This window comes from Delphinus delphis, chromosome 6 (genome assembly GCF_949987515.2).
Source record: "Delphinus delphis chromosome 6, mDelDel1.2, whole genome shotgun sequence".
NCBI classification, from domain to species: Eukaryota; Metazoa; Chordata; class Mammalia; order Artiodactyla; family Delphinidae; genus Delphinus; species Delphinus delphis.
The window spans coordinates 33,649,932-33,675,580 of NC_082688.1; the positions used below are offsets into that span (position 1 = coordinate 33,649,932).

The following is a 25,649-nucleotide window of genomic DNA, read 5'->3' on the forward strand; positions in this document are numbered from 1 at the left end:
GCCAAGAGGAGGCCACATGATATATATTTGGCCACTAATGAGCCCTAGACCCTCTTACAAGCCATTCATGATCTAGCCCTGCTCACCCCTCCAGCTCGTGTTCTCCTCGTTCACATCATCCAGTTTACATGTATATGTGTGTGTGTGTGTGTGTGTGAATATATATTTTCTTTTTAGCATCTCCTTACTAATCTTACCAAACCATATGTAGTTTCCCAAACATTCCACGTTCGCTTCTATCTCAGGGCCCTTGCTCAGGCTGTTCCATCTGCCTGGGACACCTTCTCCCCCAGCTCACCCTTTTCCAGCCTACATGGCCAACTCCTTCTCATCCTTCAAATCACAGTTCACGTGTCACTTCCTCTGGGAAGCCCTCCCTGACTGCCATGTACAAACGTCCATTATTACCTATAGTACACTGGGTCCCAGTGGCCCAGACTCCGCTAATGTCCTCACTCATAGGACTCTTCACTCCTGTAAGGCTGGGCTCAGGCTTGCTCTCTCCAAACCCCCAGTGCCTGGCACAGGTGGTACTCAGTAAATATTGAGTGAACAAATACAAGGCCGGATGAGGAGAGAGGGAAGGTTAAGATGGCTGGATGATAATAGTGGTAGTAATTATTACTGTTGAGCAAGGGATCTTAGTGTATCATCTCATTTCATCCTCATGACAAGTCTATGAGACAGATACTTTCTTTATCCTCATTTTACAGATGAGGAAACTGAGACTTCAGAATGTAAGTCATTTGCCCACCCAGCTGGCAAGCACAGAGCTGGAATTGGAGCCTGGGCAGGCTGGCTCCAGAGGACACTATATTTCCCACTTAGCTGGGTGGGGAGGCTGGCCTGTCTGGTGAAGTGCTGGATAGGGGAGGGAACGGAGTGAGTTCTCTCTACGGTTTTTCTGCCTTTTTGTTTTCGCACACGAAGGGATGAAAAGCAAACAGGTGAGCAGTAGTTGTACGCCATCTCATCAGGTCCCTGGAAGTAGCCACAATTATAGCCTGTTCACCTGGGTGCCCTTCATAGCACGTCACTGTCCTCATAGAACTGACCGCTGTCCTGGTCCTGCCCTCTTATGTCCTCTCCAGGTGAGACTCCGTGTGTCCTGCTGTCAGGTTGCGAGCCTCACAGCCCTTCTGTCCCATTTGTCTCCTGCAGATGTCATGGCACCCCCAGTACCGGAGCTCCAAGTTCCGCCATGTCTTTGGCAAACCAGCCAGCAAGGAGAACTGCTACGACTCCGTGCCCATCACCCGCAGCGTCCACGACAATCATTTCTGTGCTGTGAACCCCCACTTCATTGCAGTCGTGACTGAGTGTGCTGGTGGGGGGGCCTTCCTCGTCATCCCCTTGCACCAGGTAAGGATGCCTGCTAAGCTCAGGCCCAAATACCTCTCTGGAGGCAGCACGGGACAGAGGGAGAGTAGAAAGAGCCTCAGTTTTGGTTCCATATGTGAGTTCAAGTCCTAGCCCTGCCTGTTACCAGCCATGTGACCATGAATAAGTCATTTCACCCCTTTGAGTCTTGGTTTTCTCATTGAAAAAGTATACCTCTCCTGGGATTTCAGCTTCTAGCAGTTGTTTAGGACTCCTAGGACCTCCCCTCCACCCCATTGCAACGTAATTCATTCATGAATAACATTTAATTCTTAATGCATTGCTGGGCTCACAAGACATTGGGGAAATCTCCAAAGCCTCCTCCTCTCTCCAAGAAAGGAAAAAAACCTTGAGCCGAAATTTAAGTAGGAGAGGTAAGCAGCAGGTGAACAGGAAGAACAGGCTTGTCCTGCGGCAAAGGTTGACGGTGTAAGTTGGGCCATATGCAATTGCTGATTATTTAACAGTTTTTGACCCCCAGAATGGTGGTTTCATATAGACTAACTTAATAGCAGATCTTTTCAGAATCCTGAGTTTCTGCCTTGAGGTAGAATCTCTGAAGGGGCTAGAGGGATCCGGGCTTGGTAGTGCCTCTGGTTTGCAGCAGAAGCAGATAGAAGGTTTCTCCAGAGGAAAGCATTTCCAATGTGAACAGGATTCCCACAGATTAAGATCAGGGAAATTCATAAACTGAGAACACCAAGCATGTAAGCCCCCATGAGTAAGCATCCACTGAAAGAACAAACAACAGACTTAGAACCCCTTTTAGTTAAAATCACAAATATAAATTGGAATCTCATAGATCAGGTTTTCTGATCCCAATGCAATTGAGTTAGAAGTCAATAACAAAAGATAAATTTTAAATGCCCATTCATTTAGAAATGTAAAAATACTTGGAAATGAATGAGAATGAAATACATCACAAAACTTATGGGATGCAGGGAAAGTGGTGCTTCCAGGGAAATTTATAGCACTAATGCTTATATTAGGTGTAAAATTAACAACTAAACATTCAACCTGAGAAGTTAGAAAAAGGACAACAGAGTAAACCCAAAGAAAGTTTGAGGAAGGGGGTATTAAAGATCAGAAATCAGTGAAAAGAGTATCAAAGATCGATTAAAGAGGATCAGAAGAGCCAAGGGCTTCCCTGGTGGCACAGTGGTTGAGAGTCCACCTGCCGATGCAGGGGACACGGGTTCGTGCCCCGGTCCGGGAGGATCCCACATGCCACGGAGCTGCTGGGCCCGTGAGCCATGGCCGCTGAGCCTGCGCGTCCGGAGCCTGTGCTCCGCAACGGGAGAGGCCGCAACAGTGAGAGGCCCGCGTACCGCAAAAAAAAAAAAAAAAAAAAAAAAAAAAGAGCCAAAGTTAGTAGTAAATAGTTGGTTCCTAGAACAGACTGATAGACAAACCTCTGGAGAGATGGTCAAGAATAAAAGAGAGAAGGTGCAAATAACTCCAAGAACAAACAAACAAACAAAATGCAATATCAGTAGAGCTTCAAAATATAAGACACTAATCTGAGCAGTTTTATGACAATATATTTGAAAACGTTGGCAATATGGACAAATTCCTACAAAAAAATATGACTTGTCAGGACCGATTCAAGTAGAAATAGAAAGCCTGAATGGTCCTTTAACTATTTTAAAAATTGCATAATAAAAATCTCTCTTAAAGAAAACAGAAGAAAGAAGAGGCAGCCATAGAGTGAGAAAAGATATCGGCACAGTAATCATGACAAAGAGCTCATTTCCTGAGTGTATAAAATGGACTAGGGGGAAAAAAAATGAACAGGTATCTCATAGCAGAGAAAATCCAAACGGTTACTAAACATTTGAAAACGTGCTCAACCTCGTTAATAAACCACAATGAGATACCACTGCGACCCACCAGATTGGCAAAAATATAAAATCTAATAATAGTGAGTGATGAAGAGGCCACAGAGCCCTCTGAACTCTCAGGCACTTCTGGGGGCAGGGTAAACCGGCACACGTGTGTTGGAACAAAGTGTGACAGTTTCTATTAAAGAGGAAAATGCACAGACTTGGAGATTCCACTCCAAGGTGTTTACCATGCAGAACTGTGTGCTTATGTCACCAGAACACAAATGCAAGAATATGCATGGGAGCATTGTTCGTGTTATCAATAAACTACAAAAACCCAAATGTCCAAGAATTGAATATATAAATTACGGTATATCCATAGTGTGGAATATACACAATTATGAAAAGGATCAAAATATAAACACATACCACCACATGGATGAATCATAAAGACAGTGTCAAGGGAAGAAACCAAATAAATTACAACGTCACTACCTAAAGTTAAAAACAGACTAAATTAAACTATACTTTAAGGGATGCATAAGTAGGTACAAAAATCTTAAAGAACAGCAAGCAGGGGAGGATAGCCAGGATAATAGTTACCTACTGGGGGAGGGAGGGAGTTATGATTGGAAAGTATTCCATAGCAGGGAGTCTCCTTTGTGCTAGTAATAGTTCATGGCAGTTATATGTTTAAATTTATTTTCCAACAATTCATTAAGCTGAACATTTACATTTTATGTACTTTTTTATATTATATTTTACACAAACACACACATAAGGGTGACACTAGGTCCATGTGGTTTTACAGGCAATTTCTATGTAACTTTCAAGGAACTGATTATTCCAATCTTTTATAAACATTTTCAGAAAATAGGAAAAGAGGGACTGCTCCCCTTTTGTTCTGAGGCCAGTGTAACCTTGATTCCAAGACCAGACAGGAACAGATCAAGAAAGAAAAATATCACTCAAGAAGATGAATGCAAAATTGTTAGTTAATCAAATCTAGCATTGAATTAAAAAAAGATACATTCTGAGCAAGTTGGATTTATTCCAGAAACTAAGGGTGGTTTGATATTAGTTAACCTATAAATATAGATTATTTGCATTTGATAGAGTGCAATACCCATTCATGATAAAAATTCTTTGCAAACTAGGAAAAGGGAATTTCACTAACATATAGGAAACAGAATTGTTTGAACTTTCTGTTTCGAAAGAATCTCAACCCTACAGAAAAGTTGCAAAAATACTTGAATAAATGATTATCCTTGACTTAGATTCACCAATAGTTAACATTCTGCCAAATTTACTTTTTATCTTTTTTTATATCTTTCTCTCCATATATGTGTATATAGAATCTAACTCAGGATCATGAATTATGTTGAGTTGTCATATCTCTTAGTCTACTTTATTTCATTATATTGACATTTTAAAGCAGTGAAGGCCCACTGTTTTGTAGGACATTTCTTTTGTGATTGTTTTGTTTTTTGTCTTTTGTTTTTCGATTTAAAAAATTTTTTTTTTATTTATTTTTATACAGCAGGTTCTTATTAGTTATCTGTTTTATACATATTGGTATATATATGTCAATCCCAATCTCCCAGTTCATCCCACCACCACCACCACCACCGCCACAGCCCACCCCACCCCCTGCTTTCCCCCCTTGGTGTCCGTACTGTAGGACATTTCTAAAATTGGATTTGTCCCATTGTTTCCTTGTGATTAGATTCATGTTATACATTTTTGGCAAGAGCATTAAACAAGTGATATATCCTCAGTTCATTATTAAATCATGTAACACATGATATCAGTTTGTCCCATTATTGGTGATATTGGTGATATTTGTTATCTTTATTAATATGGTGCAGACATCATCATAAAGAAGGAATGTGAGAAACATCCCTTTAGGGAATTCCCTCGTGGTCCAGTGGTTAGGACTCTGCACTTCATTGCCGTGGCCTGGGTCCAATCCCTGATCAGGGAGCTAAGATCCCAGGGCGTGGCCAAAAAAAACAAAAAACAAAACTTGGCAAGAAGGTGCTGTCCTGCACAGTAAGATTAGAAAAATAACTTAAAGGTATAAGGATTGAAAAGGAAGAGGTAAAACCACATTGTTTACTGATGTGATTGTCTACATAGAAAACCAAAAGAAAGTAGAGTCAAATAATTAGAAAAATGAGTGTTTGGCACTCCCAGACTCATTCTATGAGGCCACCATCACCCTGATACCAAAACCAGACAAAGATACTACAAAAAAAGAAAATTACAGACCAATATCACTGATGAATATAGATGCAAAAATCCTCAACAAAATACTAGCAAACAGAATCCATCAACACATTAAAAGGATCATACGTCATGATCAAGTGGGATTTACCCCAGAAATGCAAGGATTCTTCAATATATGCAAATCAGTCAGTGTGATACACCATATTAACAAATTGAAGAATAAAAACCATATGATCATCTCAATAGATGCAGAAAAAGCTTTTGACAAAATTCAACACCCATTTATGATAAAAACTCTCCAGAAAGTGGTCATAGAAGCAACCTACCTCAACATAATAAAGGCCATATATGACAAACCCACAGCAAACATCATTCTCAATGGTGAAAAACTGAAAGCATTTCCTCTAAGATGAGGAACAAGACAAGGATGTCCACTCTCGCCACTATTATTCAACATAGTTTTGGAAGTCCTAGCCACGGCCATCAGAGAAGAAAAAGAAATGAAATGAATACAAATTGGAAAAGTAGAAGTAAAATTCACTGTCTGCAGATAACATGATACTATACATAGAGAATCCTAAAGATGCCACCAGAAAACTATTAGAGCTAATCAATGAATTTGGTATAAAGTTGCAGGATACAAAGTTAATGCACAGAAATCTCTTGCATTCCTATACGCTAACAACAAAAGATCAGAAAGAGAAATAAAGGAAACAATCCCATTCACCACTGCAACAAAAAGAATAAAATACCTAGGAATAAACCTACCTAAGGAGGTAAAAGACCTGTACTCAGAAAACTATAAGACACTGATGAAAGAAATTAAAGATGATACCAACAGATAGAGAGATATACCATGTTCTTGGATTGGAAGAATCAATATTGTGAAAATGACTATACTACCCAAAGCAATCTACAGATTCAATACAATCCCTATCAAATTACCAGTGGCATTTTTTTTTACAGAGCTAGAACAAAAAATCTTAAAATTTGTATGGAGACACAAAAGACCCCAAATAGCCAAAGCAGTCTTGAGGGAAAAAAATGGAGCTGGAGGAATCAGACTCCCTGACTTCAGACTATACTACAAAGCTACAGTAATCAAGACAATATGGTACTGGCACAAAAACAGAAATATAGATCAATGGAATAGGCTAGAAAGCCCAGAGATAGACCCTCGCACCTATGGTCAACTAATCTATGACAAAGGAGGCAAGGATATACAATGGAGAAAAGACAGTCTCTTCACTACGTGGTGCTGGGAAAACTGGACAGTTACATGTAAAAGAATGAAATTAGAACACTCCCTAACACCATACACAAAAATAAACTCAAAATGGATTAGAGGGCTTCCCTGGTGGCGCAGAGGTTGAGAGTCTGCCTGCCGTTGCAGGGGACACGGGTTCGTGCCCTGGTCCGGGAAGATCCCACATGCCATGGAGAGGCTGGGCCCATGAGCCATGGCCGCTGAGCCTGCGTGTCTGGAGCCTGTGCTCCGCAACGGGAGAGGCCGCAACAGTGAGAGGCCCGCATACTGCAAAAAGAAAAAAAAATGGATTAGAGACCTAAATGTGAGACCAGACACTATAAAACTCTTAGAGGGGCTTCCCTGGTGGTGCAGGGGTTGGGAGTCCGCCTACCGATGCCGGGGACGCGGGTTCGTGCCCCGATCCGGGAGGATCCCACGTGCCGCGGAGCGGCTGGGCCCCGTGAGCCATGGCCACTGGGCCTGCGCGTCTGGAGCGTGTACTCCGCAATGGGAGCGGCCACAGCGGTGAGAGGCCCGCGTACCGCAAAAAAACTCTTAGAGGAAAACATAGGAAGAACACTCTTTGACATAAATCACAGCAAGATCTTTTTTGATCCACCTTCTAGAGTAATGGAAATAAAACCAAAAATAAACAAACGGGACCTAATGAAACTTAAAACCTTTTGCAAAGGAAACTACAAACAAGACAAAAAGACAACCCTCAGAATGGGAGAAAATATTTGCAAATGAATCAACGGACAAAGGATTAATCTCCAAAATATATAAACAGCTCATGCAGCTCAATATTAAAAAAACAAACAACCCAATCCAAAAATGGGCAGAAGACCTAAATAGACATTTCTCCAAAGAAGACAAACAGATGGTCAAGAAGCACATGAAAAGCTGCTCAACATCACTAATTATTAGAGAAATGCAAATCAAAACTACAATGAGGTATCACCTCACACCAGTTAGAATGGGCCTCATCAGAAAATCTACAAACAACAAATGCTGGAGAGGGTGTGGAGAAAAGGGAACCCTCTTGCACTGTTGGTGGGAATGTAAATTGATACAGCCACTATGGAGAACAGTATGGAGGTTCCTTAAAAAACTAAAAGTAGAATTACCATATGACCCAGCAATCCCACTACTGAGCATATACCCAGAGAAAACCATAATTCAAAAAGACACATGCACCCCAATGTTCATTGCAGCACTATTTACAATAGCCAGGTCCTGGAAGCAACCTAAATGCCCATCAACAGACAAACGGATAAAGAAGTTGTGGTACATATGTACAATGGAATATTACTCAGCCATAAAAAGGAATGAAATTGGGCTTCCCTGGTGGCGCAGTGGTTGAGAGTCCGCCTGCCGATGCAGGGGATGCGGGTTCATGCCCCGGTCCGGGAAGATCCCACATGCCACGGAGCGGCTGGCCCCGTGAGCCATGGCCACTGAGCCTGCACGTCCGGAGCCTGTGCTCCGCAACGGGAGAGGCCACAACAGTGAGAGGCCCACGTACCGCAAAAAAAAAAAAAAAAAAAAAAGAGGAACGAAATTGAGTCATTTGTTGAGACGTGGATGGATCTAGAGACTGTCATACAGAGTGAAGTAAGTCAGAAAGAGAAAAATATCATATATTAACGCATATATGTGGAACCTAGAAAAATGGTACAGATGAACCAGTTTGCAGGGCAGAAATAGAGACACAGATGTAGAGAACAAACGTATGGACACCAAGGGGGGAAAGTGGCAGGCGAGGTGGTGGTGGGATGAATTGGGAGATTAGGATTGACATATATACACTAATATGTATAAAATAGATAACTAATAAGAACCTGATGTATAAAAAAAAATTAAATTTAAAAATTCCAAAAAAAATGAACAACTAGTGACACAACAACAAGGATGAATCTCAGATGCATCATGCTAAGTAAAAGAAGCTAGACTTAAAAGGGCAAATATGTATGCATCTATTTATGTGACATTCTGGAAAAGGCAAAACTATGGGGATGGAAAACAGACCACTAGTTGCCAGTGGCTGGAGTTGAGGAAGGGTTGGCTACAGAGGGGCAGCAGGAAGTATTTTGGGGGGTGAGGGAACTGTGCCATATCTTGATTGTCAAAATAAACTGTATGCCAAAAAAAAAAGGAAAATGAGTGTTTGGAAGGTGGCTGGATAAAAAATGAGAATACAAAAATGAATTGCATTTTTACATACCAAGAGTGCTTAGAAAATGTAAATATTTTCAGTAGAATAAGAGAAGTGTGAATACCTAGGAATAAATGAGCAAGACTTACTAGGAAAGGGCTTCCCTGGTGGTACAGTGGTTAAGAATCCGCCTGCCAATGCAGGGGACACAAGTTCGAGCCCTGGTCCAGGAAGATCCCACATGCTGTGGAGCAACTAAGCCCATGTGCCACAACTACTGAGCCTGTGCTCTAGAGCCCGTGAGCCACAACTACTGAAGCCCGCGTGCCTAGAGCCTGTGCTCTGCACCAAGAGAAGCCACCACAGTGAGAAGCCCACGCACTGCAACGAAGAGTAGCCCCCACTCGCCCTAACTAGAGAAAGCCTGCGTGCAGCAACATAGACCCAATGCAGCCAAAAATAAATAAATGAAATAAATTAATTTTTTAAAAAAAGACTTACTAGAAGAAAATTACATAGGATCATTGAAAGACTAATATTGAAGATGCCCTAAGTAAATGGAGATATGTACCATGTTCATGAATAGCCACTTTTATCCCTCCCCCAAATGTCCACAGCATTCTCCTTTTTATGACATATTCTACAGCACATTCCTTTCTTAGGATATCATGCCCTGAGTACTTTTAATTAGAGTCATTTGTGTTTTTCTGGTAGCACCTCCTAATGTACTTGCAATGGGGGGTAAGGGGGGAAGAACTAGTACTTTGCTTACCCATATATCACCTTTTGGGCACACACAGTTGGCGCTTATAAATTTTCATCAATTGAACAAATCTGTTCTCCGTTTCTATACTTTTGCCATTTTAAGAATGTCATACAAATAGAACCATACAGTATGTAGCCTTTTGCACTTGACTTCTTTTACTCAGTACAATTCTCTGGAGATTCATCGAGGTTGTTGTGTGTATCAACTGCTCATTCTTTTTTATTGCTGAGTAGTATTCTGTGGTGCGGTTGCACACAGTTTGTCGAACCATTCTCTGTTGAAGGCCATCCGGACTGTTTCCAGTTTGGAGCTGTTAGGAATGAAGCTGCTATAAACATTTGTGTACAGGTTTCTTTTTATTTCTTTTTTAAATATTATTTGAATTTATTGTATCATGAATATCACTAACAAAACATCAGAGGGGAGAAGGAAGAGAATTTATACCTAAAAGGAATCAATTCAAGAAGTAGAATAAACATAGCAATATAAAAATATTAATTAGAAAACATACTTCAATATACAGGAATGGTCTCTTGTGGAACTGAAGTTTCATTTGTGTGTACAGGTTTCTGTGTGAACATAAGTAAGTTCATTTTTCTGGGATAAATGCCTAGGAGTGCAATCTCTCTGGATCATAAAGTAGTTATATGTTCAGTTTTATAAGAAACTGCCAGGATATTTTCACAAATATTTTTATAGCATAAGCAAAATATTACATGGAACATACTTCTAAAAAGTTCTTTGCTGTTTATCTGAAATTCAAATTTTACTAGGTATCCTCTATTTTTATTTGCTAAATCTGGCATCTCTATTCCCAGGTGATGCCAGTGCTGCTGGTTTACAAACTACATTTTCAGCAGCTAGGCTCTATTCTAGTTCTTTTTTTTTTTTTTTATTCTAGTTCTCTTTTATCATTAGGAAAAACTTTCAAACCCAAGGTAGGTTAAAAACATATAATGAACTCTTCATACTCAGATTCTAGAATCTTGAAGACTTTGCCACTCTTGCTTCATCCATCCCCCTTTTTCCCCTGAAGGTTTGTTTGTTTGTTTTTTAAGATTTTTTTTTTTGATGTGGACCATTTTTAAAGTCCTTATTGAGTTTGTTACAATAGTGCTTCTGTTTTATGTTTTGGTTTTTTTGGCCATGAGGCATGTGGGATCTCAGCTCCCCGACCAGGGATCAGACCTGCACCCCCTGCATTGAAAGGCGAAGTCTTAATCACTGGACCGTCAGGGAAGTCCCCTCTGAAGTTTTTTTTTAAAGCAAATCCTGGACAGTTTGTCATTTTACCCCCACAAAGTTCAGTTTGCAATTCTAAAAAATAGTAACATTTTCTGACATATCCACAATGCTAGGATCACAGCATCAACAATATCTCCTGTGCCAACCGATTGCCTGTTACGTAAAAATGCCTTTGACCGCCTCATAAGTGCCTCTTTGCACCTGGTTTGTTTGAATTAGGATCAAGAAAGGTCCACGCATTGCATTTGGTTGGCATTTTCTTAAGTAACCACATCCAGTGTGACGGAACAGGGGGGAGAGGCTGAGAGAGGGAAAGGACACACATGCTGGTCCCATGTGCAGTGCTTACCTGGGCAGATAGGCCTGCGGGCCCTTTTTCATGTAGTCAGCGGGGACAGGGCTTATGCTCTGCCTTTATTAGCTCATTTTCTAGGAAGTATTCCTCCATCGTACAGATGAGAATGCTGAGGCTCAGGGAGCTGACTGCCTGAAGGACCCTGAGCAGGAAGGGTGAGGACCCAGACCTGGGCATGGTCTTGGGCCCCACTCTCATTCAGCTGACCTGCACTCCTGAGGTTTACCTCTGGTTTACATTGGCTCCTTGTCAGTTACCAGGGATTAAGTCCCATCCGGGCACAGAGAGTGTTAGTAAAGGAAGGAAGGAAGAGACAAGCTAGCTAGTTCTTTATTGGAAAGAAGGATTGGAAGGTGCCTGACCTCACCACCATGTCCCAGAAGTTATTCTCAGAAGGGCCAGGCTGTCCCAGGTGCTGTCAGGTGTCCCGAGGGGAGTGACTCCGCAGTCCTTTCCTCTTGCACGCTGAGGCCCAGGGTGAGCCCCTTGCAGGGTGGCTCTTGCAGCCTAGGCAACCAAGGGCTGTGCTCTGGGAACAAAGGCACGGTGGGAAGGTCTGGGGACAGGCCCGCCCTGAGCCTGGGGACATGCCAGGTTGGGCTCTGGACCCTGGCGCCCGGCCTACAGCAGACCCACTGCATCAGAGTGGGAGGTGGACTTTGCTGTGAGGTGTGGAGGTCGGGAGGAATGCCAGCAAGAGCAGGCAGAGCCCTGGGGGTGTGCCCTGCAGCATCACTGGGAGTGGACCAGGCCAGAGTCGGGCATGGGCCTGACACATGGCGAACAGGCGCCTGGGAGCAGGGGTTAGGGGAGCACTTCACTGCTGTGCTCTTAGAGGCCAGCTGGACCCTTCTTAAAGCCTATGTCAGACCATGTCACTCCCTTGCCTAAACACCTCCCAGGACCCCCCATTGCCTGCACACAAAGTCCTGACTTGCTCATCAAAATCCTTCATCCCCATCCCAGCTGACGTTTTGAACCTTAGAGCCTTCCACAGCATACACCTGTCCCCTCCACACTCAGGTTCCCCTTCTAGAAATGCAGGATATAGGCTAGTCAATTTTACTTTTTTATTTGGGGGGAAAGTCTCTTCCAGTTCTAGGGGTCTATTAAGCCTGGAAAAGAACATGTTCAAGGAATGGGTCCTCTGCCTTCAAATATCAAGGAGCTGGCCTTGGGGCCGGGGGAGTGGGATGGGAGTGGGGGTATCTATGGGGTCCCGAAAGACAGAGCTAGAACCAGAAATGGAGAGTGAGGGGAGCAGGGAGGGCCACAGGGACGCTACACCAGGCTCCGAGTAAGAAGCGCTTTCTCACAGTTCAGCAAGGTCTAAAAGTGGAATAAACCAGCTAGGAAGGAAGTGAGCTTCCCATCTCTGGAGGTAACCAAGCAGGGTTACCAGATAGCCTCTGCAGTTCATCACTTCCAGCCCTGGGTGTGGGGTTCTATGGTGAACATTCCCCATGCTCATCTGTGTATGTGAGGGGAGGGCTGATGAATGACGCTCTGCCCTAAAGCTTCCTGGGAACATGATTTGCATTTTAGCAGCACGTGATTTGCATTTTCGCAGGATTAGGGAACACTCCTGTCATCTTTCCCCTGCTCAACTGTCTCTTCTGGGGAGCCCTCTGGCTAAGTCTCACCCCCTCTAGTTAGGACATGACTCATCTGTCCACTTGTCCATCTCTCCATGGGCATCTCTCTCTGTGCAGGGTGACTGTCTCCATGCCCACAGCCTCTCCCCACTTCTCTGACCTCCTCTACTGTCCTACCCATCAATCTACCTTCCCTGCTGTCTGCTTTAGCATCCTCTCTGCTTAAAACCTACCTAAGGCCCAGCCTTTCTGACTTGAAATGCCTCCCCTTCACCATAGTCCCCTTCAAAGTCTCCCTTTCTTTAAGGCCCAATTGAAAGGCCTCCTCCTCCAGTAAGCCTTCTTTGATTAATCCCCCCAGGGCCTTTCTTCTGCCTCTGTTTCTCTCTGTGAGCCCTGAGTACACTACATCCTGTCACCTCCACAGATTGGAGGCTCCTGCAGGGCATGGACCATGAGTAATTCACCTTTTGCCACCACTTGCACGCGGCATAGGACCTGGCACATAGTAGGTCCTCAGTGAAAGGCCTCCATGATGCTGATGATAACTATGGTGTGAGGATAGCAAGAGGCAGACCAAGAATGAGAGGAAGCTTTCCCAGTTCTCATGGTTCTGCCGTGGATGGAGTGGCTCTGATTGTCAACCCTTCCGATCCCCAGCTTCTGCATTATCAATGGGGATTTTTGCACTACTTCCTGGGGTGGTTGGAGGTAAATCAAATAATATTAGCAGAGCCCCTAACACAGGGCCTGGCACATAAATGACTCCCTAAATTATGATTCCTGAAGAAAATACTTGCAAACCTGTTCCTTATAGATGTGATAATGTGCTTGAGTCCGTCAGTGGGAATACCATCAAGACATCAATTTATTCACTGAGGGCCCCCCCGGAGCCATTGCCCATCAGTTGTGTAGGAAGTGATAGGAGCCTCCCATGGAAGCTTGGCCTCACACTAAGTACACCCCTGGGCCCCTCTGAAACATACTGAGCAACAATAAAACTGGGTAATTGTGATTAATTATTATCACAATTAATAAATGTGTGAGTTCTGATGAACTTAAACTGGTGAATTTCCTGACAGCTTACCATGTACCAGGCAGAGTCTTTTTCTTTTTTTTTCTTTTTTTCTTTTTTTCATTTGGCCGTGCTGCGCGGATCTTAGTTCCCCGACCAGGGATCGAACCCAGGCCCCAGCAGTGAAAGCGCTGAGTCCTAACCACTGGACCGCCAGGGATTCCCGAGGCAGAGTCTTAAGCACTTTATGTGTATGAACTCATTTAATCCTCATACCCACCCTATGAGATTCTACTACTGTTGCCATTTTGTAGATGAAGAAACTGAGGCACAGAGAGCTGAGGTCACTTGCCCCAGATCACACAGCAGTAAGTGCTGTAGCAGGGATTCAAACCCAGGAAGCGCCAGATCAGCCTGCCTGCCTAACCTCTTCTACACTGTGCAGCCTACTTCTGCCTCCCATGTCCACCTGGGCTGTGGGGAGGGTCTCCCGAGGCCATGACTCTGATGCTGTTCTGGGGACAGCCGGCTCCCTGTGAGCCCTAGAGGTCACAACAATAGCCCTACAGCCTCTCCCATCCTGGCAACTGAGGTCCTCCACCCACCTGGCTCTGTCTTATGGGTCCTACAGTCCCATTCACTCCGTCTGCCCCAGGGCGGCCCCTCAGAGACTCAGAGGTGGCGTCTCTCCAGGCTGAGCAGCTGCCTGGGGTCTACAAGGAGGGCGGGTGTATCTCCTCTGATTTAGAGCCTGCACCCCCGTAAATCAGAGGCCGGTCCCTGGCTGACTGCTGGCCTAATGGGCTGAAAGGCAGCAGTGGCCCCCTAATTATAAATGTCCCTGCCCTGACAGGGCTTTTAGCAGCCCGGTCAATAGCCCATCAGACTGGCTAATGTCTGTTAATGTCAGTCCTCCACACAAACCCTTTTAGACACAGAGCCTGCCAGCCTCTGGGGAGGAGCAGCCATCCCTTGCTTGCTGAGAAGGAAGAGAAGCTGTGTGGGGCTGGGGCCTCTGCTCTTAGAGGCCTGGGAGGAGCGCCCATCAGAGCCAGGCATGGCTCTCAGGCACCCCCAGGTCTGAGGCAGACAATGTACAGAGGCTCTCTTCCCTGCCCAGGGGCTCATTTTCTCTATCCATGGAGGAGCCAGACCCATCCAAAAGAAATGGAACTTTTGCTCACCTCCTCACACATCATTATCAAATGACACAAGTCCAAAGTCTTTCCTTTATTTTCTCTCTCTCTCTCTCTGAATGTGTATGTGAAAGTATTCTTTTTTCTGAACCCTTTGAGGGTAAATTACATACATCTTTGCTCTTTATCCCTAAATACTTGTGTGTTTCCTAAAAATAGGAATATTCTCTTAGGTAACCGCAGGACATTGTCAAATTCACTCAGTTTAACGTTGCAACAATACTTTAATCTACCATTCACATTCCAGTTTGTCAAATAATGTGCCTTATAGCGTTCCCCCTCCAGGAAGGGATCCAGTCTAGGGTGAGGTTTCTGAGACCCTTTCCCGAGGGGCAAGATCGGAATTGGGCAGAGTACTTCTGAAGGGGAGCCCGGGACTACAGCCTGTTTGCAGAGCTACTAAGATGCATGCATAAAACCGCCGTGAACCAGAGTCTCGGTTGTCTGTCCTCTAGTTTGCCAGGGGTGAACAGGGGTGTCCTGTGTCTGTTCTCACAGCAGCTCCCTGCTTTGCTGCCCTAGTAAGCAAGGCCAGGGACCATCACTGGTCTTTGCTTCATCTCCCTTGGGCACGGTCTCAGGACGTCCCACAAGAGTGCAGTGGTCTCTGCAGAGTTTGGGAGGTGAGGGAAGGAGAGACCGTGGGTATTCCCTGAGCTCACTCTGTTCTTCAAAATTAATTTTTAAATATCATGAGACAGTTAGTTCTGTGAAGTCAAGTACTACGTCTTATTTTCACCCAGCACCTCGCATAGGGCCCATCCCCTAGGTTCCTCGTAAAGATGTGGTGAATGGGTGGGTGTTGACCAGTTTTCTTCTCCACTTTCTCCCTCACTTAGATATAAAAGTGGAGCGTTCCGGTGGGTGGGCTGCAGAACCTGAGGCTGGCTAGTGGATGTGGCGGTGCCTGCGTTGGCAGGCAGAGGGCCTGGTCCTGGTCCCTGTCCTGCCAGGGCAGTGCAGTGTGGTGTGTAAGATGTGTGTGTTGGTCCCTGCCAGCTGCTGGTTTCTGTGGCTGAACTGGTGTAGTTGTCCCATGGCCCAGGAAATCTCAGCTTCAGGGCCGTGTAGCCTGAGCTGTGAAAACTGTGTGTCCTCCTATCACCTGGACAGGAATTCTCAGCAGGAAAGAGGGGAAGGGAAGAAAATGCTCTTTCTTTTTAATTGAAGTATAACTCACATACCACAAAATTCACCACTTAAGTGTACAATTCCATGAGTTTTAGATGTTCACGTGGTTGTGTAACCATCACCCCTAATTTGAAAATGACTTTATCACCCCCAGAAACCCCACACCCATTAGCAGTCACTCCCCATTGCCCCTCCCCCAGCCCTAGGCAACCACTGCTCTGCTTTCAGTCTTTATGGATCTACCTATTCTGGATCCCACCGCCCACCCCTGTCCCCCCACTGCATGGCACGTGGGATCCTAGTTGCCTAGCCAGGGATTGAACCCAGGCTCTCGGCAGTGAAAGCGCTGAGTCCTAACCACTGGACTGCCAGGGAATTCCCCCTATTCTGGATTTTTCATATCATTATTCAGGGTTCTGAATTCCAGGTACCAGGGGGTGTGTTCATTTGCTCAAGCAGTGAAACTACATCCGGTACATCATCTAGTGGAATCATGCGCTATGTGGCTTTTTATGTCTGGCTTCTTCCACTTAGCATGATGTTTTCAAGGTTCACCCACGTCAAAGCATGTGTCAGTACTTCATTCCCTTCTTTGACTGAATAATATTTCATCGTGCGAATATACTGCATTTCAGATATCCATTTATCCATTGATGGACATGTGGATTGTTTCCACCTTTTGGCTATTATGAATAATGCTGCTGTGAACATTGGTGTACAAGTCTTTTTGTAGACCTATGTTTTTACTTCTCTTGAGGCTATACCTAGGAGTAGAATTACGGGGTCATGTACTAACTCTGTGTAACCTTTTGAGGAACTGCCAGACTGTTTTCCACAGTGGCTGCACCATTTTTGCATTCCCACCAGCAGTATATGAAGGGAAACATCCTTTTACTGAACACCTACCCTGTGCTAGGCACTGTGCTAGACCCTTCCCACACCTCGTCTCCTATGATCCTCACATGAACGCTCTGAAATACCTATCATCGCCTCTATTTTACTGAGGAGGATACTGAGGCTCAGAGAAGTGCCGTGACTCCCCCAGGATCACACAGGGGTTAGCGGTAAGTCCTAGATTCACTCCCAGTTCTGCCCCGTACGTTTTCTTGTCTACTCGGTGATTGCTGCCCGAGGGACCCTCCAGGTGCTAAAGTGGAATTAGCCCCCTCCCTCCCCAACCTTCCTGGGTACTGTTTTACAGACGGGAAAGTTGGACCCCCACTACCCAAAGGTCTGCGGGCACAGAGGGAACGTCTTAGACGTCAAATGGAACCCTTTCAATGATTTTGAGATCGCCTCCTGTTCTGAAGATGCCACGGTGAGTGTCAGTGCGTGAGGCGTTTCCCTTTCCCGAGAGGAGTGGGACTGGGGCAGAGGGAGACGGCATGGTGTCTAGACTCAGCTCTGACATTCCTGATTCCTTCATCCTTCACGAGGTGAGGTCACTGTGTGCGGAGGGGGTAAGTTAGATTGAGGAGGAGAAGCTCTGGGCTCCGTGGGACTCGGGGTACCACCCCTCCTCTCTATGGGTCTCAGTTCCCCCATCTATAAAATGAGCATAATAGCTCCCAACCGTCTAATGAAAATCCAGTGAGATTCATTTCCCAGTGCGAAAGCCCATCTTTTGGGGGAACTGTAAAATGCTGTGAAGGGCATTTTTACTGTGGCCTGAAAATATTGTGCCACATAATCTCATAGACAGTGGGTAGGGAAGATTTAAAAGGATAAGAGTGGGAGCCTTAAATGAATGTGAACACCAAAACCATCCCAAAAGCTTCAGTTCCACCAACTTTTTGAGCCCCTGTTCTGTACCAGGATCACAGTCCCTGACTCCACAATATTTGGTGTTATTTATAATGTATTCTCTGCCTACTTCTAAAACTCAGCGGGTATGGCTTAAAACAAAAGACACAGATATGATCACATGATTGAAATAAGGATGAAAGTCATAGTTACCCTTTATTGTGAGCCCATTGTGTTCCTGACTCTCATTACACATATCATTTCACTCAGTCTTCCCAGCAACCCCACAAGGTAGGATGTTTTTCTGATGCAGAAGCTGAGGATCTGAGAAATGTGGCAATTTGCCCAAGGTCACACAGTTTGTGGAGGCAGAGCCAGGGTTCCGACTAAGGCCTGATTCCAGAGCCCAATCTTTTTCCACTGAGCTGTTCCACTTCCCTAAAGAGCAGCAGCCACAGATGGAGGAATTTAACTATGGAGGGTTGCAGCTATTGAATTCCAGGCTTAGCTTGGAGCTGCCTGGCAGCCAAGGCAAAAAAAGGAAATAGCCTCACTGTCTGATCAAAGGAAACAGACCCGTTCATAGAGAGAAGCAGGTAGAAAGTTCTAAGAGGACTTGTGTCATTTTCCATATGAGGGTTGCTGAGGAACATAAAGGACAGTGTCTGCCGATGTGGCTTCACCAAAGGGACAGCTGGGCCCTGTGAGAACTGACCTTGTCTCCAATGAGTGTAGGGCTTCTGACAGGATATCGAGTATCTGACTCTGTGTTCACTCCTGGAATACCTGCCCTTTCAGGCCTGCTTTGAAGACTCCCTTCAAGGTCTTTATTAAATTCCTAGCTAGCCTCATCACCCGTCCCTTCCCAGTTGCCCCGGGGGCAGGAGGAGTGGACACAACTATTGGGAGTGGCAGGGATGACCCTCTAGCTCTGAGGGACGGTGTCTGTTTCTACCAAACAGGCCTGCCCAGAGTCTGTCCTCCAGCCAGGTCCAGTTCTGTTTGGTAACAGCCCTGACCAGACTCCATCTATCTGGAGCTTGGCACTATTGTGAGGTTGGCTTTCCAGTTTTAAATTCAGGATGACCAGGAAATAAATGCTGAATTAAAAGCGAAGTCTACCTGAAAGCCCATAGATCCTAAGAGAAAGAGGACGTACAACCACATAGGGGCCTGAGAGCCCTGCAGGACAATAAGGGACGTTAAGTCAACACCGGCCTGGGCTCTGTCACCCTTTGTAGCATCCTCTGTTCCTCCGTTTGTATGCCTCTGTGATGGGGAAATGACTTTCTACCATGTAAGCCCCTTCCATCCTCAACAACACTGCTCTGGAAGGAAGCCCCAGCCCCTCCTCCCAGGCCCTCACTGTGGAATACAGGCCTGTGACCCCATCCAACCCTGCCTTCTGGCCTTTAGTCTTCCTCTTCCGGGCCATCCAAGGGGGCCCCTGTAACGGAATTGGTTGGGGGTTATCCCTGCCCTGTCCTGCTCCAGAGGCTGCGCTCCCTAGCTCCCTGAGGAGATAGCATAGACCCTTTCTCCTGGCATTTGAAGCTCTACCCTGAGCCTTTGGGACCAGGAGGGGGTAGAGCACTGTACTTGAGGGCTGAGAGGCAGGTTTGCTCTGACATTCAGCCTGGGAATCAGGCCTGTGGCCCATCCACTCACCCACTGCCTCAGATCGCTAAGAATGGCAAACATTACCAGAAGCCTAGGCTCATCTCCAGCCCCTGCTTGGGCTGGAGGACCTTGGCAAAGCGCCTGTCTCTCTAAGGGGCCCCAGCTGCCTCTCCATTGAGTGAGAGGTAGACACAGAGAGAGCTCCCCCGGACTGTCTGCTGAGCACTGCCAGTTCTGCGGCTCAGGGTCGTGGACGGCCAAGGTGACCCCAGCTAACCCTTCCCTTGGACCGTGTCTTCCCTGACAGATTAAAATCTGGGACATCCCCAAGCAGCTGCTGGCAAAGAACCTCACAGTCTGCAAGAAGGAGCTGGTGGGCCACGCCCGCAGAGTGGGCCTGGTGGAGTGGCACCCCACAGCCGCCAGTATCCTCTTCAGCTCCGGCTATGACTACAAGGTGGGTCTGTGTATTAGTTTCCTAGGGCTACCCTGACATATGACCAAACTTGGTGGGTCAAGACAACAGAAATGTATTCTCACATAGTTCCGGAGGCCAGAAATCCAACATCAAGGTGTTAGGAGAGAGCCATGCTTTCTCCGAAGTCTCTAGGGAAAAGTCCCTCTGCGCCTCTTCTGGGTTCTCGTGGCTCCAAGCATTCCTTGGTTTGTAGCTGCATCACTCCAGTCCGCCTCTGTCTTCTGCCCTCTTCTCTTGTGTATCTATACATCCCCTCCTCTTCGTACAATGACACCAGTCATTGCATGTAGGCCCACCCAAATCCAGTATGGCCTCACTGTAACGCAAAGACCCTGTTTCCAAATAAGGTCCCATTCTGAGGTCCCAGGTAGATATGAGTTTGGTGGGGGCGGGGGGGTGGTGGAGACACTATTCAATCCATTAGTCTTTCTGGAGGGGGTGGGCTGGACCCTGCCCAGAGATGCCTCCCCCTGCTCCATTGATTTCAAAGCTAGCAAGCTGTGGGCCCTGTGGATTGGGAAAATTCACAGTAGAGGAGACCTAGATTCTATTCCCACTCCGTCCCTGACTTGCAGTATGACCTGGGAAAGTCCCTTGTCTTCTGTGGGCCTCAGTTTCTCAGTCTGCACACAAATGGGGTTGATGTGGGATGGGAGTGGTTGAGAGGTCCTTTACCCCGTTCTGATCAGAAGTGCTCTATTATCTATTTATGTAGGGTGTGCTACTGCTTATGGTTGTACAGTTTATCTGTACACAACTCCAGGGGGCGCTATTCGCATTATAGACTACGGGAATGGATTGCCCTGGAGCTGTGCAGTGCACAGCCTGTGTAGCTAAACATGGCAGCCCTTGTTATCTGTGTGGTAGAAACTGTTGCTAATGACTGTTTGAAACCCCCTGGACTATCTGGTCCCCTGGGGTCCTCCCAGCATGGATGTTTCATTGCTCCAAGCAGATGGCGTTTTCTTTTCACTGCCAGATAGCCTGACTCCCCACTTCCCCCTCCTGCCACGTGGCAGCTTCAGCCAGCAGACCCATCCTCCCACCCGAGGCCTCTTGGCCAAACTGCCATCTGTGGCTTCCCTCCCGGGGATACCGTGTTTCACTGCAGCCTGGCTGGCGCGTGACTGTGGAGGCCAGGGCGGGGCTCGGGGGGATGCACTGTGCTTAGAGCCGGCTCTCTGCCATGCAGGTGATGGTCTGGAACCTGGATACAAAGGAGGCTGTAATCATGAGCCCCGTGAAGACAATTAACTGTCACCAAGACGTGATCCTCTCCATGTCCTTCAACACCAACGGCAGCCTGCTGGCCACTACCTGTAAAGACCGCAAGATTCGGGTTCTCGACCCCCGAGCAGGGGCCGTCCTCCAGGTCAGTGCTGGGCTGGGGTCTGGCTTGGGGTCAGAGGAGCAAGGAGTGGAGTGGGCATGGCAGGGTGGGGGAGGTCTGAGAACAGGGCAGTAATGATGTTAATGTTCTGGCCAAGCCTTCATGCGTGTTTATCCCCATCTGCTGGGGGGGTGTAGAATATGTCATACCCATTTTTCAGATGAGAAAACTGAGGCTGAAGAGAGGCTAAGGGACTTGCTCACATTGAAAGCTGGGACTGGAACCTGGTCTAACTCCAAAGCTTGTCATTGTGCCTCACCTCTGTCAGGAGGCATGACACGGGGTCAAGAAACCTCAGGGCACCACTGTTATCCACTGTGTGACCTTAGACAAGCACTTTCTGATCTCTGAGCATCTATTTTCTCATCTGCAACAATGGGCCATTAATCCTTCCTCTGGGAGGGTTAAATGAGATATCCCAGGTGACAGTGGCCACCCAGCCCTATGCCTTGCATATAGTGGATGCTCAATAATAATCTTTTAGCAAAAACATGGAGCTGGGCCGAAGTTTACCTCTGTCCTAGCTCAGAGAAAGAACTCTCAACAAAAATAGTGGGAGAGACTTTATGTGGATGGGAGAGACCCAGGAAGGCTTCCTGGAGGTGGTGCCTCTGGAAGGATTCTCCAGGCAGAGCTGGGATGAGAAAAGAAGGCATTCCAGGCGGAGCAGCAGCATAAGCAAAGACAGGGTGTCCCTGACCACACATGTCCCTCCAGGAAGCCAGCTATAAGGGGCACCGGGCCAACAAAGTGCTATTTCTGGGGAACCTGAAGAAGCTGCTGTCCACGGGCACATCCCGATGGAACAACCGGCAGATGGCCCTGTGGGACCAGGTGAGTCTCCCAAGCAGCCCCACCAGCGCCCCTCACCAGCGCCACACCTTGTGCATCTTGTTGTTCAAGGAAGGGGAGGGGTCAGGACCCAGGAGAAGCCTCGGCGTGGGGGAGGGGAGGTGGCTGAGTTTGGGATCGGGACTTGGAGGTGGGGGGGAGGGCAGGAGAAGGAAAGGGCCTTCTAGGCGGAAGGAACAGCTGGAGCAAGCCCTTAGAGTGAAATAGGGAGGTGTATGGGCAAGAGGAGCTGCCTGTTCAAGGTGGGTGGGGGTGGGGATGGGGATGAAGACCAGGCCAAGTAGTATTGATTTCAAGGAGCACTTGGCCGGAGTTCGACAGATCGCTTCCTCTCTGTCTGAATCTCCTTGCATTATAGTAGATATAAAACAGGAGGAGGGGGGCTGGAATGACATCATGTGTATGAGAAATGATTCGTTAAAGGTAAATGCTAGCAAGGGAAAAGGAGGTGGTCTCTCTCTCTCTCTCTCTCTCTCACACACACACACACACACACACACACACACACACACACACACACAGCCCTGTGACAGGAATTCTTAGCACCACCAAGGGGCACTCCATGAGTGACCCATAGGCCCTCCTGCCTCCTGGTCTCCCTTCCCTTGCAGGATGACCTCTCTGTGCCTCTCGCAGAGGAGGACCTCGATGGCTCCTCAGGCGTGCTGTTTCCGTTCTATGACTCGGACACCAACATGCTCTACGTGGTGGGGAAGGTCAGTCTGACACGGGAGGGAGGTGGCGGCCTGGTGCCCTTGGGGTACGGGACAGGGGCAGGGACAGGCAGGAGTGGCTAGATACTCTCCCCTTGTGGTGAGCCTCGCCCCTCTCTCACCTTCCTGGCTCCACAAGAACACCTGGGACCAGAGCTTTGCCAGACACCCTGAGCTAGTCCCTCCCAAGTTCTGGGTCCAGATAAGGAGGGACCAGTCAGTGTTTCCTGTCAGGGGCACCTTCAAATTTGAGGCAGAACAGGTCTTCACTGGGTAAGACTATCTTGTACTTGGCATCCCTGGCCCCTACCCACCAATGCCAGGAGCAGCACCCACCTCCCCACCCAGTCATTATGACAGTGACAACCAGAAATGCCCCAGGGTCTCAGGAACCCCACTTCTGACCTTGGTGTGCGGCTCTCAGATGGGAGTGGGGTTCAGGCCTGTGCTCCCAGAGCCTCTGCCTTGGAGGCATCTGTGTGGGCTTTGGGTCATGGTTGTGACCAGTGTTAAAATGAGGTGCCTTGGTGCCCTGCTGCCTTGGTGACAGTCCTCTGCTCTGCCCTTGTGAGAGGCGGCTCTGCCAGCTCTTCACTCACAGTCCTCTCCAGGTTTCTGCTGTGTGGCAGTGGGGACCAGGTGGGGGGCTGATGGGGCCCGGCTCTGAGCGGTGCCCTCCCCTCCACAGGGAGACGGGAACATCCGCTACTATGAGGTCAGCACCGACAAACCTCACCTGAACTACCTGACCGAGTACCGCTCCTATAATCCACAGAAGGGGATCGGTGAGTGTGGGACACTGAGGCCACTTGGGGCCTGGGGAGACAGGGATGAGTCAGGCCTCGCCCTAGAGGGCCCCTCATTGGGGAGGGAGACAGCGGGTCAATGCTCTGAGTCATGGGAGCACTAGCTGAGGTATGCGGCAGGTTCTCTGGGAGCATACAGGAAGAAGTCTGGGAGGGCTTACTGGAGGAGGCAAGACTTGAAGAGCCAAAAGGGAAGCAGAGCACAGCATGGGGAGAGGATGAAGGTGTTCTAGCTGAAAGTTAAGCAGTTACAGCAGTAGCAAGGAGTTGGGGAACACTGACCTAAGAGAGGTCCTACTTTTTAAGTGTGTTTAGGGATTCAAGACAAAACAAAACAAAACAGGATGCAACTATATGCCCTCTACAGGAAACCCACTTATATATAAAGACACAGCTAGATTAAAAGTAAAGATGGAGGTACTTCCCTGGCGGTCCAGTGGTTAAGACTCTGTGCTTCCACTGCAGGGGGCACGGGTTCAATCCCTGGTCAGGGAACTAAGATCCCACAGGCCACGCTGCATGACCAAAAAAAAAAGTGAAGATGGAGAAAGATAGTATGCTAACACTAATAATCAAAGGAAAGCTGGCATTGCTCTAATAAGAGCATCTGGGTTGGGAGCTATGGGGAGGGTGATGGAGGGCCTTGAGCAGAGCACACTTTCTGTAAAAGTTTAGCTAAAATCCTTGAAGGTAGGGGAGAAAGTCTGAGGATTTCAACCCCATTTCCCCAGCTCGGGACCTTGTCCAATGTAGGACTGTTTGTTAAGGGAAGGATAGTGGAAAGAGGCTGGTCTCTGTTCACTTCCAGGTGTTCAGCCTGGCTTTGCCACTCACCCTGGGTCCCCGGGGCCCCAGCCCACCCTGAGGAATCTCTTGGCCCTCCTTGGTCATCTCCCCACAGGTGTTATGCCAAAGAGAGGTCTCGACGTGTCCTCCTGTGAGATCTTCCGCTTCTACAAGCTGATTACAACCAAAAGCCTCATTGAGCCCATATCCATGATTGTACCCCGGCGGGTAAGGGTGGTGTGAGCCGTCTCCGAGGGAGGTAGGGAACCCCTCCTGGAGAAGAAGGACCCCGGGACCTGGAGCCTGGAGCCCACGCCCCTGGGGGAGCAACAGGGAGGCTGATGGCCCCTCCTCAAGGGGAAGCCTTTCTCGTGGTCAGCACGCTGTCCCTCCCACCTCTGCTCTTGAGTTGCTCTGTGACGTTGGACACATCCCTTTGCTCTCTGGGCTTCAGTTTCCTCAACTCACAGGGGTTGGGGGGAGTCTGCACCCCTGGATCTCTAAGGGCCCTCCCCCACCATCCCCGCTCTCACTGTCCTGACTTCTCCTGCAGTCGGAATCCTACCAAGAGGACATCTACCCGCCCACGGCAGGTGCCCAGCCGTCTCTGACGGCCCAGGAGTGGCTCAGTGGGATGAATAAAGGTGAGGAAGGCAGAGAAAAGGCCTCGGCTGAATGTGGGGGACAACGGAGCGTCCAGTGGCCCCAAGTAGCTGAGAGGGGTTTGGCTGGTATTTGTGTCCTCCCGTAACCCCAGAGGACTGGTCCTTGACAGTCGGTTCCCAGTGGTTAGGATGGTCGCATATGCGTCCAGGAAGGGAGGGGCTTGTCCCAAGTGGCTCAGGAAACTCTCTCCGAATCAAGGGATTTTGCTCCAGGGAAAACGTCTTTAAATTCTGGGCTGTGCAGAGTGACTGGAGAGTCTCAGCTGGATGCCCCATGCCCATCCTCCCGCCACCTCTGCAATTACTCTTTGACCCCAGAAACCCTCTAGGCAGCAGCCCCCGCCCGGGCCCTTCTGCCCACTCTGCCTGCCCTGACTCTCCCTCCCTGGCCTGTCAACATAAGGGCCTGCGCAGGGGGAGGCAGTGTGTGCTCCCACCCCTGCTGCAGCCCCCGGAG

The 25,649-nt window shown here is 47.6% G+C and overlaps 1 protein-coding gene across 1 annotated transcript in view; it reads left to right on the forward strand.

Moving 5' to 3' along the window:
• The window catches only part of CORO2A (coronin 2A), a 55,011-nt gene that overhangs the window by 28,750 nt on the left and 612 nt on the right, over positions 1–25,649 (forward strand). Inside the window, exons 2-10 of the mRNA XM_060015329.1 lie at positions 1,162–1,362; positions 17,341–17,457; positions 19,810–19,959; positions 21,173–21,352; positions 22,088–22,204; positions 22,834–22,938; positions 23,624–23,720; positions 24,643–24,755; positions 25,081–25,171. Coding sequence (XP_059871312.1) covers positions 1,162–1,362; positions 17,341–17,457; positions 19,810–19,959; positions 21,173–21,352; positions 22,088–22,204; positions 22,834–22,938; positions 23,624–23,720; positions 24,643–24,755; positions 25,081–25,171 — 1,171 coding nt within the window. The remainder of the gene's footprint in view (positions 1–1,161; positions 1,363–17,340; positions 17,458–19,809; positions 19,960–21,172; positions 21,353–22,087; positions 22,205–22,833; positions 22,939–23,623; positions 23,721–24,642; positions 24,756–25,080; positions 25,172–25,649) is intronic.